The sequence below is a fragment of the Palaemon carinicauda genome, chromosome 1 (genome assembly GCF_036898095.1).
Source record: "Palaemon carinicauda isolate YSFRI2023 chromosome 1, ASM3689809v2, whole genome shotgun sequence".
In the NCBI taxonomy this organism is placed as follows: domain Eukaryota; kingdom Metazoa; phylum Arthropoda; class Malacostraca; order Decapoda; family Palaemonidae; genus Palaemon; species Palaemon carinicauda.
Genome location: NC_090725.1, coordinates 170,403,153 through 170,416,056, shown reverse-complemented (window position 1 = coordinate 170,416,056; position 12,904 = coordinate 170,403,153). Strand labels below are relative to the sequence as shown.

The following is a 12,904-nucleotide window of genomic DNA, read 5'->3' as shown; positions in this document are numbered from 1 at the left end:
TTATATGCTGTAAATTTAGAACACCGATCCTTCACATTGTTTTTTTTACTCTGGTAGTCCACGTAATATCATGGATTTGAGGACTCATCACATGTTATTTTCGAACTTCCCTAAAGAGAAGCCCAGAGTAAGGCTCTCCGGTTTAGGAAATAATGAATTAAATGTAATAGGAGTAACTCATGTTCAGTACAAGGTCGGTAAGCGCACGTTTGCCAATACCTTTATCGTTGTACAAAACATTGATATGTATCCAGTTGTGATTATAGGATACCCGTCTATGGGCCATCAAAACATTATCTTAGCCCCTGCCAAACACGGCATGTATATCAAAGGAAAATTCTATAAGTCTTCTAATACCTTAAAAGGAGTTCTGGATAAAAGGAGATGACAAATAAAACAGTAACGTATGTTGACGAACCAATCACTTGTCTCATGAATAAAGAAATAATATACGCGACCCAATAGAATTCTCGTTCACCCGTAATATCATCTTGCACGCAATCTATCAAGCCGAACGAAACTTCGAATATAATAGTGCGAGTAAAGAAAACTTTGCCGGGATCTGAAATATTAATCCTTTCCATCCCTTTGAAAACTAACGGATTGTCCGTCACACAAGCTATTTATACAGTCGGCTCACAACAACAATGTAATATTGAAGTCTGTAATCATTTAAATACCACTTTAGTAATTCACAAAAATGAACATATTTCCTGATCTAGAAGTTTATAAACATTGTATTCTTACCGTCGCTGAAATCAATCACGCTCAATCAGTTGCGGATGAATCCCTTTTGTAATCTATTGAAAATAAAATCAATAAAGACATTCAAGAAGAGGAAATTCAGCAGAAATTTTTTGTTCTTCTTACTAAATATCAGGATTTTTTCTCCACTACGGATGGATCCTTAGGTAAAACGGATGTCATAGAACACCAAATAAGGTTAAAAGACAAGCAGAAAATTATCTATGTACCCTCGTACAGACTCCCTATGAAATTCCAAAATGAGATAAATGAAAATGATGAAGTAGGTAAAATGCTAGAAGGAGTCATTAGGAAATCGAACAGCCCTTATAATTTTCCATTAATAGTTGTACCGAAAAAAGATCGAACAAGGCGTATCTGCGTAGACTTACGTCGCTTAAATGAGGAAACGATCCCTGATCGATTCCCAGTGCCATGTACTGACGATATTTCATCTTTGCTAGGTCAGAACAAATATTTTGCCAGTTTGGACTTACTTAAAGGCTTTCACCAGATATCATTAGAAGAAAATAGTATCCCAGCCAGGGGACATTATGAATTCTTGCGTATGCCTTTTGGTTTACGTTGTGCTCCCATAACATTTACTGGAATGATTAACATAGTGTTTGGAGACTTGTTAGGGGACATATTGCATGCCTATATGGACGACCTTGTAATCTTTTTTAATACTTTAGAAGAACATATACGTAAACTGGAACTAGTGCTACAGAGACTAAGACAGCATAACTTAAGGGTAAAGATTAGTAAGTGTGAATTCTTCAAAACAGCATTAGTCTATTTAGGTTTTACGAAGTCTAGCCAAGGTCTTAAAGTTGTCCACGATAAGGTGTCGGCTATCCCCTACTTTCCGATACCTACTAATGTCAAGGGAATACAGCAATTTCTGGGGTGTAGTGGATATTACAGGCGTTTTATACGCAATTGTTCAATAATAGCCGCTCCCCTAGCTGATTTTACGAAGAAGGGCGTAGATTTCATATGGTCTGAGCAGCATCAACAGGCGTTTAATACCTTGAAAGATGAACTGTGTAGTTCTCCTATCTTAAAATTTCCTGACTTCGGTAAGGAATTCTTCATTGCAACAGATGCCCCAGACCTAGGAGTAGGGGGGGTATTGCTTCAGCAATATAACAAACAGTTTTTCCCGATAGCTTTTTATTCACGTAAACTGAGACCTTCCGAAAGTAAATACGCAGTAATAGAAAAGGAAGGGCTAGCTATTGTTGATTAACTAGTGCATTTTAGGTTCATGATATACGGTTATCCCGTCAAGGTTCTTATTGATCATGAGCCCCTAACCGACTTCTTTAAAGGCTTTAGTCACAGCCCCAAACGAACTCGATGGCATTTGATCATCCAAGACTTTGGTGCGAGAATCGGGTATTTACCTGGGAAAGCAAATATCATTGCTGATGCATTATCACGCAACCCCGAGTCATCTTGTACAGAGCCATTAGCTGAATTAATTGATATATCAACATCCATGCCTATTGTTAAAACTGTATCTGAACAGGAAGATCTGGGCTGGAGCGCTGAACTAATACAGACTGAGCAAAGAAAAGATCAGAAATTAGAAAGAATCATAAATGCTTTGAACGGAAATCCTAAGAAAAGGGAATATATAAAGTATACGCAGCAGAATAATATAATCAAAGATAATATTCTGTGTAGATCCGTGACAAGGAAAACCCACAATACACCACAGGTGACTAACGACCAGGTAGTGGTACCAATCTCACTTATACCCACTGTCCTAAATTGGTTGCATGCAAATCCATTGCATGGACACCTGGGGTTCTCCATAATGTCACACAAAGCCAAATCATTGTTTTTTGGTATACGATGCTTACAGATATAAAAAAGCGCATAGCCAATTGTCGCACTTGTCAGGAAAACAAAGGGCACACGAAAACACCTGTCAGCCTAGGGGCTTATCCCGCGCCAAATCAACCCTTTGAAAGAATACATTTAGATTTATTAACATGATTTTACGAGTCAGACAGAGGAAATGAGCACCTTTTAGTAATTATAGAGGCTTTGACTCGATATACAGAACTGATAGCGCTTAAAACTAGAACCGCGATCAAATGCGCTAGGAAGTTTTACGAGTGCTACATTTGTAAACATGGAATTCCACACATGATAATCTCAGACTTGGGTGGAGAATTTAATAATCATTTCCTTAACTCATTGTGTGAATTCCTTAGCATAAAGAAAATCAGTACCATGATCTATCACCCAGAGTCGAAAGAGTGGAATGGGCTAGTGGAAAGAGCGAATAGGAAGGTTTTAAACATAATAAGAGTTACAGTAGGGGGATCAGACCCCAACTGGGATATTGCCATACATTCGGTACTAAGTACTTTGAATCACTCATATGTATCTATTAAAGTGCCGGCGAACGAGTCACTATACGGTAGCCCAGCTAGAACGCCTTTCCATGTATTAACGCCTATAACTATTTTATCAAATCCTTTAAAGGAAGTTATAAATGCAAGCAAAAGTCGTTATGATATCCTTCGAAAGAATTTAGAAGAATCACAAAATATAATGAAAAGGAATCATGATAAAATAGCGAAGCCATCTAAGACATATACCATGGGTGATAATGTATACATACAGTTAAATGTACGTAAAGGACTCAATTACAAACTGACATCTAAGTTTGAAGGCCCATTTAACATTTTGGAAACATTAACGGCCAATAGATTTAGAGTTCAAAACGTATCCCAACCCACTGATGAGAGAATTGTACCATTGGCTCACATAAGAAATTAAAATAAGAGAGAAGGAAGTGAGGGAAATTTTTGTATCTGTGAAACTTGTATAATATTTGTATGTGAACATTTTTTTTCTTCTTAATACAGGAGTAATTACATATATTTTTCTCATAGCTGGTTTCCAAAGTGAAGTTTTTATTGTTAGGAGTGATATTGTTCACTCAGACATTTTTTCATGTGGGAGGAGCCCTAAAACTATAAATATAGATTTTAGATATGGCACTATAGTAGAGAGAACAGAAGAAGTTTTTATTACAGCAAGCAATATAATTATAAAAGTTAATATGCAAGTGATTCTCCCCCCAGAGAATGATGTCACTAGCTTAAAAAGCGACCTGTCAAGGTTTGCTGTTTCATTAAATGAAATGCATAAACGACATTTTCCTTTTAATACAGAGAGTTCGCTTGCACCAACACTAAGCATAGCAGAAATGCTATCATACGACTTGCAAAATAAGACTGACAAGGCAGAAGCTCTGGCTCGTGACCTACTGATGTGGAAAGTGCGACACACTAACCTTGAAAGACGTAACCCATTTATTTTTGCTGCATTGAACATCTTTGGATCTGTTGCAAGTTTAGGCTTAGGAATTTCAAATAGTCTTAAAATCAGTAATCAAAATAAGAAAATTGAGTTTTTAGAACATGAAACGAACTAGTTTTATCAGAACTAGGGAATCAATTAACATCAATTAATCAAATAATGAGTTTGGTGAAAGAACATTCTAGTAATATCAGTCAGATAATGGAGGTACAAAACTTGCTGGCAACGTTAACGTATTATAATTCAAAAATAAATCATATCTATACTAAAATTTCAAATTTTATTGAGAAATCGAAAGACTATGTGGAAGCTATTACGTTAGCAACTAAAGGTGTTTTATCACCACATCTTTTGCCAATAAAAGACTTAACGTTAACTTTGGAGAACGGACGGAAGAAAATAGGCTATGTTCCTTTATTAGACGCCCATAGGTTAGAATTTTATTATAGCCTAATTACAGTAAGCGTTGAAAATTACAGGATCATGATTACAGTTCCCTTTGATTCTTCCGATGCCTGGCAATCATACAAAATATCACTATTCCTAACTTTCACGACGAATAACTCAAGTCCAGTAATATCCAGTTTGACAGGACACGTATTGATTTCCCCTGATAAGGAAACATACGGTCATTAGAGACTTAGATAAATTAACTCACTGTTCAGAAGCAATGAATAATAAAGTATGTACAGCTGACTCCTTTGAATTCCATAGTATATCAATGGATTCATGCGAGTTAGGTATAGTGCTAAACAGCGCTCTCTCCCATACATATGAAGATTGTCTGAAAAAACTTTATCCTTTTGACGATAATAAGTTCAATTGCAGATTGAACAACGGCTCGTGGATACGATACGACAAGGCCGGCTTCAATGTATCATGCCCGGACGGTTCCACGTCCCACTCCCAGGTCTTCGTTGCAGCTGAAGGTTGCATCGGTACGTCCACGAATTACACGGTCCAAGGAATTAACACTATCATCAGGAAACGGACATACAACGCCCGAGTGGCTAATCGGTTGATGAAATTAACAGAGATGGACCACCCGTCACAGACTTATGCAGGGGGGAATCTTTGTTTCTACGTGTTGCTGGCATTAATCAGCATTACGGTGATGATTTTTATCGCCGTTAACATCTTTGTTTGGCGTAGGTTAAGGCAAAAACAGGAGGAGTTCCAGAGGAACGTTTTGCCATGTCCACACAACACTCCAATTGCTTTGAAAGTATTTACATTTAGAGCCGTTTGAAATTGGCCATTTCACTTGACTCGGGGGGTAAAATTGTCTGGAACTGAATTATGTGAAAGCTGTCAGTACCGTAGTAATATGTAATTGAAGAGACTCCAGGACATTGCATTTTATAAACATTTTAAAAGTGTCTTTTGGGCACCTAATAAAATATTGTAGCCCTATATGTTAAAAAGAAAAAAAAATATCTTTTGGGCATCTAATAAAATATATAAGCCCTCTATATATATATATATATATATATATATATATATATATATATATATATATATATATATATAAACTAAGCCTTAGCCTAGCCTGTTACAGCTTATAATAAGAACATTTAAGAAGTATTAATCAATGAAGGAACGGCAAAACTCAGATAACAAAATATAACAGTTTAATAATAGAAACAACCAGCAGTTATATTGACATTTACGTTTATAGAAAACAATTCACAAGTTAAACCCACAGATATATGAAGAAATAATCGAACACAGACAAACAATTAAACAAACACCTGAATTAATATACCAACGAAACACAAAATAAAAGAAAACACACTGACTTACATTGACAAGATGATTGTCCTAACCGTGTATACAAAATATGTTGTCGTCAAGGTAGCCTGAGAGCGACTGCCCTCCTCAAAATGTTACAAGCCAAAGTAAACTAAATGAGCGACAAGGATGACGAAAAGTAATAAAAATATAAGACAGGCAAGGATACAAAAGGGTCAAAACAGGAAAACAAGTGTTACAAACCTAGTGGTAAGAAGGAGTACCACTAAAAGAATAAATATATAAAAGTGACATAATTACAGAACAGAGACATGCTATACGTAATATCACACTCCTCCCCGTTGAAGAAATGGCCTATCAGGACATTATAAAAGTCATGAAGAGTATTCCAGAAGACTATCAGGAGTCCATGTGGGTCCGAGACAGGGCATCCGCAATGCAGTTCTCAGTTCCTTTGATGTAGTGGATGGTTAGGTCAAAGTTTTGCAGAAACAAAGACCATCTGAAAATACGTTGATTTGTTAACCTCGCTCGTCCGAGAAAGGTTAGTGGGTTATGGTCCGTAAAGATAGTGATTGGGATGTTGGATGAGAAATATATTTCATATTTCTGCAGGGTTAGGATGATTGCCAGCAGTTCCTTTACCACAGTAGCATAGGAACGTTGGTGTTTTTTGAGTTTGCAGGAATAGTAGCTAACAGGATGCAACATCTGTGTGTCACTGTTCTTCTGCATCAAGACGGCACCAATGCCAGTATCACAGGCGTCAATCTGTATAATAAAAGGTTGAGCAAGATCAGGAGCAATAAGGACAGGATTAGAGCAAAGTATATTCTTTAGTTGATCAAAAGCTTGTTGACAGTTAGAAGACCATACAAATTTATTTTTGGGGCTGGTGAGGTCAATCAAGGGAGTGGCTACTATACTATAATTTTTACAGAATTTCCTGTAATAGGAGGTCATGCCTAGAAATCTTAAAAGACTTTTCCTATTTTTTGGGACAGGGAACTCTACAATGGCAGTAACATTTTCATCTTTTGGAACAATTTCTCCACTACCTATGATGTGACCTAAATACTTAACCTTCCCTTTACCAAAGGAAGATTTTGCTAGGTGAATAGTAAGTCCAAACTCCTGAAGACGACCAAACAATGCTTTCAGTCTATGTATGTGTTCATCCAAGGTGTCAGACGTTACAACAATATCGTCGATGTACACATATGTACCATCAAGATCTTTAATTACACTATTCACCAAGCGCTGGAAGGTGGCGGGTGCATTGGTTAAACCAAATGGAAGCCTCTCATATTGGAATAAACCAAAGGGGGTTATGAAGGCAGATATTAGCTTTGCTCTATCTGTAAGTGGAATCTGATAATATCCACGCAATAGATCGATCTGTGATAAATATTTGGCAGCACCAATGGAATCTAAAATGTCATCAATCCTAGGTAATGGATAGCTATCTTTGATAGTAACATTATTTATTTGGCGAAAGTCAGTGCATAACCTTACTTTACCGTTTGGTTTTGGAACTAAAAGACATGGTGAAGCCCAAGCTGATGTGCTTCTAGTTGCCAGTCCATTCTTCAGTAAATACGACACTTCCTCCTTCATCCGTTGCTGCTTTTCTAGGCTGGTCCTGTAATAGTGTTGACGAATTGGTCGTGTACCCGGTTGTAATTCAATGTCGTGTTCAACATCACTGCAACGTTGAGGCACATCCCCACATATACTCCTGTATTTGCGGAATAATTCTGCTAGCTGGCTCCTCTGCTTTCGGGGTAAATGCTGTAAATATACTAGAATATTCTGCAATATTTCCTGGTTAGCAGAGTCTGTCCAAGAAACAAAATCATTAGAGTGATATAAATCTATATCATGTGGCATTGGGGTTTTACTTTGGTGTGCCGATGCATTATATTTCTTAAAATCTAATACATTAGAGTCTGATAGACAATGCAAAGCAACTGGAGGATTACCATGATACTTCTTGATTAGATTTACATGAACTAATTGGGTTGACTTCCTTCTGTCTGGAGTACTGATTATATAATTGTTATTATTGACACATTTCTGAATTATATAAGGACCAGAAAATTTATGTTGGAGAGGAGAACTAGGAGTAGGGAAATATACAAGTACAGAATCCCCTTCTTTAAACTTACGAACTTTAGCTTTTAGATCAAAATTTTCCTTCATCACATCTTGACTACTTTTTAAGTTATTAAAAGCAAAATTATGGACTTTCTCAAAATTACATTTCAATTTATCGACATACTGCCCTACAGTTACGTTATCCAAGGTATCATTGTTCAACATTTTATCTTTAAGTACTTGTAGTGGCCCCCTAACTTTATGTCCAAATAACATCTCAAATGGTGACATACCTAAGGAATCATTAGGGACTTCTCTAATTACAAATAATATCAAGTCTAAACTCTCATCCCAGTCTGTTCCAGTCTCCATACAAAATTTTCGAAGTAAGGATTTTAATGTCTGATGGTGTCTTTCAAGAGCACCTTGTGATTGTTGGTGATATGGTGATGCAAGAATATGTTTTACATTAAATTCCCTTAGAGTTTCATTGAAAAGGTCACTTGTGAAATTAGTACCCCGATCACTCTGAATTTCTTTTGGGAATCCATAAGTGGTGAAAACTTTGAGGAGGTGTTTCACAATATTTCTAGCACAAATGTTACCAAGGGGAATTGCAATAGGGTATCTAGTGGTAGGACAAAGTATAGTCAAAATATACTGATTACCTTTTTTTGTTTTTGGCAATGGGCCTACACAATCAATTATGACTTTACTGAAAGGTTCGTGTGGTATTACAATTGGCACGAGGGGTGCTTTTGGAATTACCTCGTTAGGTTTTCCAACTACTTGGCACACATGACACTCTTTTAACAAATTCAAATACATCATGTTTCATACCTGGCCAAAAGAAATCATTAGCTATACGTTTGTAAGTCTTTGACACTCCTAAATGGGAATCTGCTTGATGAGCAACACTCAAAATAATCTTACGTAAAGTTAATGGTACTACAAGTTGTTCTTTATTAGCCCAGGTATCATTAGATGACAGTTTTCTAGGTCGGTACAGCCTAAACAGGACTCCTTTATCAAAGTAATAGCCAGGTACCTTACCTTCCTTAGTGGAAGCTTGTTTAAGTGCATTAGTTAAAGTCGCATCTGCTCGTTGTAAGTTTATCAATTCAGAATTAGTACAGGGAATGTTTGTCTTTACTATATCTGGGACACCTTCATTCACAGCTTGTTTGGCTTTTGCCCTAGTTACAACACCAACAAAATTCTCAATCGGGTCACATCGATCAGTGTCTACTTCAGTTTCTACTTCCTCAATGTCATGTTCACCTAAGTCACTAATGAAATTACTTTCTTCAATGTAATGTTCAAAGATATCCAAATCATTAAAGTTATTATCTAGTGGCTGATTATACAAAATAAGGTTAGGCAAAGTCAATTGACCAGCTAAATCATTCCCAAGTAATACTTGAACATCATGTACAGGGAATGGCGTGTTGATAACAGCAATCTTTACTTTACCAGATACAAATTCACAGTTTAAGTTAAGCTCTGCTAAAGGCAAACTGTTAGTGTTACTTAAATCCCTAACTAGTACCTTTTCATCAAGCAAAGAAATTGTAGGCACTGCGCTATGTAAAATCATGCTTTGGGTTGACCCAGTATCACGCAAGATTCTTACTTTAACAGGAGTACCATTGGGTATTGTTACTGTACCCTCTGAAATATAATTAGCAAACAAGGCATCACTTTCAGGTGTACTACAATGCATAGCTCTTTTGCCTTTTACGCTAAATTTACTGTCTTTATATTTACCAGCATCGGGGTCGGACAGCTTAGAGCCAAAAAACTTAGATTTCTTACAGGTTGGGTTTTTACATTCATTTATGTCATGACCTTGTTGTTTACAATATGAACAATAATTAACACCCTCTTTCTCACCACTGAACCCTGTTGCTTTGCCTTGCTTTACAAACATCTCAGTACCTTTGTGTGTTTTGTGTATCAAGAAAAAATGGTCAGCTAACATAGCAGACTTCTTTAAATCCTCTTCCTCACGGTCAGCAATATGCATTCTAATATTTTGTGGTAGTTTTCTCATGAATTCTTCAGTCACAATCAGGTTGACGAGTTCCTCAAAATTATTAACATTGGCAGCCTTAAGCCATTTATTAAATAATCTTAGTTTTTCATTTGCAAATTCATACCAAGTTTGAGCATTTGATTTAATGTATTGTCTAAATCTTTGTCTAAGACCCTCGGCAGTTACCATGTATGCATCTAAAATAGCTTGCTTAACGACTGTATAATTTCTTTCCCCTACTAAATTACTAACCACTATAGCAGCTTTACCCTGGACTTTGGATTTAATTAACCAAACCCATTGATCTACTGGCCATTTCATATTTGAGGCAATATCTTCGAAATTACGGAAAAATGAATCTACATCTGTTTCTGTAAATTCAGGGACTAACTTTAAACTCTTAGCCAAGTCAAACTTTAGTGGTTGATTAGATTCTAGGTTCATTAGTCTTATACGTTGTTCTACACTAATCCTACTTCTTTCAATTTCCATATTCTGAGTTAGACTAGCTTCATGATCTAATCTAGCTTTCTCCATTTCTAGCTCATACTTTTTCCTTTCTTTATCTATGGCCAACTTGTGTCTTTCTCTCTCAATATCTACCTCTAACTTTACTTGTTCTAACTGTATGGCTAACCTCATATGCTCAACGTCTGAGCTGTCTTTCTTCGTACTCATGTATTTCCTAGCCTCGTGTTCTTCTACACTTTCCTCCTCTACAAGATAATCTAAAATGGCATTTTTAATGTCATCTTTCCTGTCTCTTGAACTAGCAGTTACTTCAAACTTGGCTGCCAAAGCCAACAATTCACTCTTTTTAGCACACACTATAGTGTTAAGTTTTCCCTTAGGATCACTGAAAAATAAGTCTACTGAAAACATTGTGACTGAAAATTCACAAGAGAACGCAGCAAAGTCAAAGAGAAGTGTTCCCAATAGCATAAACAATTACAGAATACGTAATATATATCACGTGATGTAATACTGAACTATTCATCCATTACGCAAGTGTGGTAAGAATAAATAATTATAATTACTGGTACAAAACTGTACGAAGGAAGCAAAATGAAAAGTTAATACTTGGAAGCTTCGACAAAGTAGTAAATATAATTAACGGTACAAAACTGTACGAATGAAGCGATATGAAAAGCAATAATACTTATATGCTTCGAATAGCGTAGATACGGAAATGTCAGGCCAGTCAAACTCAAAACCTACTCTATTATACGGCGCTAAGGTAATATGATGCCATGATGTCATAAAGACGAAGTTTCTAATAATATTTCTCCCAAAACTATTTGAAACAAGGCGAACCAATGTAAATGAACTCGGTTACTTTCTACATTAACTTAGATACGACCGCAGCTATAATAGCGATGTCCGAAAACATGAATTGGAATGACTTTAATGTCGAGAGAAATCGCTATAAGATAATAGGAGAAAAGAACCCACGCAACATACTGTAATAGATCTATTCGATAATCACAATGTATAAAAATTTGAATTATCGTACGTTGGAACACTCACGGCGACTTTAACTGTCAGTACTTTGGTAGTTTAATCAGGTGTGTTTACTTGTTTCAGATCCCGGACAGAGCCCCCAATTATTATAAACTAAGCCTTAGCCTAGCCTGTTACAGCTTATAATAAGAACATTTAAGAAGTATTAATCAATGAAGGAACGGCAAAACTCAGATAACAAAATATAACAGTTTAATAATAGAAACAACCAGCAGTTATATTGACATTTACGTTTATAGAAAACAATTCACAAGTTAAACCCACAGATATATGAAGAAATAATCGAACACAGACAAACAATTAAACAAACACCTGAATTAATATACCAACGAAACACAAAATAAAAGAAAACACACTGACTTACATTGACAAGATGATTGTCCTAACCGTGTATACAAAATATGTTGTCGTCAAGGTAGCCTGAGAGCGACTCTGCCCTCCTCAAAATGTTACAAGCCAAAGTAAACTAAATGAGCGACAAGGATGACGAAAAGTAATAAAAATATAAGACAGGCAAGGATACAAAAGGGTCAAAACAGGAAAACAAGTGTTACAAACCTAGTGGTAAGAAGGAGTACCAATAAAAGAATAAATATATAAAAGTGACATAATTACAGAGAACGGAGACATGCTATACGTAATATCACAATATATATATATATATATATATATATATATATATATATATATATATATATATATATATATATATATATATATATATATATATATGTGTGTGTATATATATATATATATATATATATATATATATATATATATGTGTGTATATATATATATATATATATATACACATACATATATGAAACTGTGGTGCGTGTACGAACCAGGATTTTTTGTGCACATTAATATCAACTTTGATGTATTTATATCTTTAGCAAGGAAACAAATATTCTAAATTGGTTACTAATGAACAATCACATCAATTTGAAGTAATAATATCTGTTATAATAATCTGTATTTTTGACAGAGGTAACAACTATTCTTTAACAAGTTACTAATTCATATGTGCATTCAATTTTTTTTTTTGGGGGGGGGGTTACCTCATAATCATTTGCTAGCAATATGCCATATATGGATCTGTATTTTCCATGCATTTTTCTTTATTTTTGACTATGTCCATTAGGTATGTAATTTTTTTAACATATACATTTTTTGCATCTTCATCCTTAATCACTTGTTTATGGCTATGACTAAAATATATATCCAGTCACACTCCTGAGAAACATATTTTTAACATAATTTCAATGTTCAAATACTTGAAGGTAGCTGTCCGAGCTAATGTAATAACAATACATTGATAAACCCATAACCCAAGGGATCATTGGAGAGTTGGAGTGTGACGACAGCCATAACAGGATGTGAAAATAGACTAAGCTAAATCATTGCATA

At 35.6% G+C, this 12,904-nt stretch overlaps 1 protein-coding gene across 1 annotated transcript; it reads right to left on the bottom strand.

The window, feature by feature from the left end:
• Positions 1–4,562: 4,562 nt before the first annotated feature.
• Positions 4,563–10,855, bottom strand: LOC137625849 (uncharacterized). The gene is made up of 4 exons (XM_068356795.1): positions 8,992–10,855; positions 6,487–8,744; positions 6,085–6,106; positions 4,563–4,699 (listed from the first exon to the last, which is right to left on the bottom strand). The coding sequence occupies exons 1-4, from the start codon at positions 10,853–10,855 to the stop codon at positions 4,563–4,565; spliced, it is 4,281 nt and encodes a 1,426-aa protein (XP_068212896.1).
• Between the last annotated feature and the right edge of the window lie 2,049 nt (positions 10,856–12,904).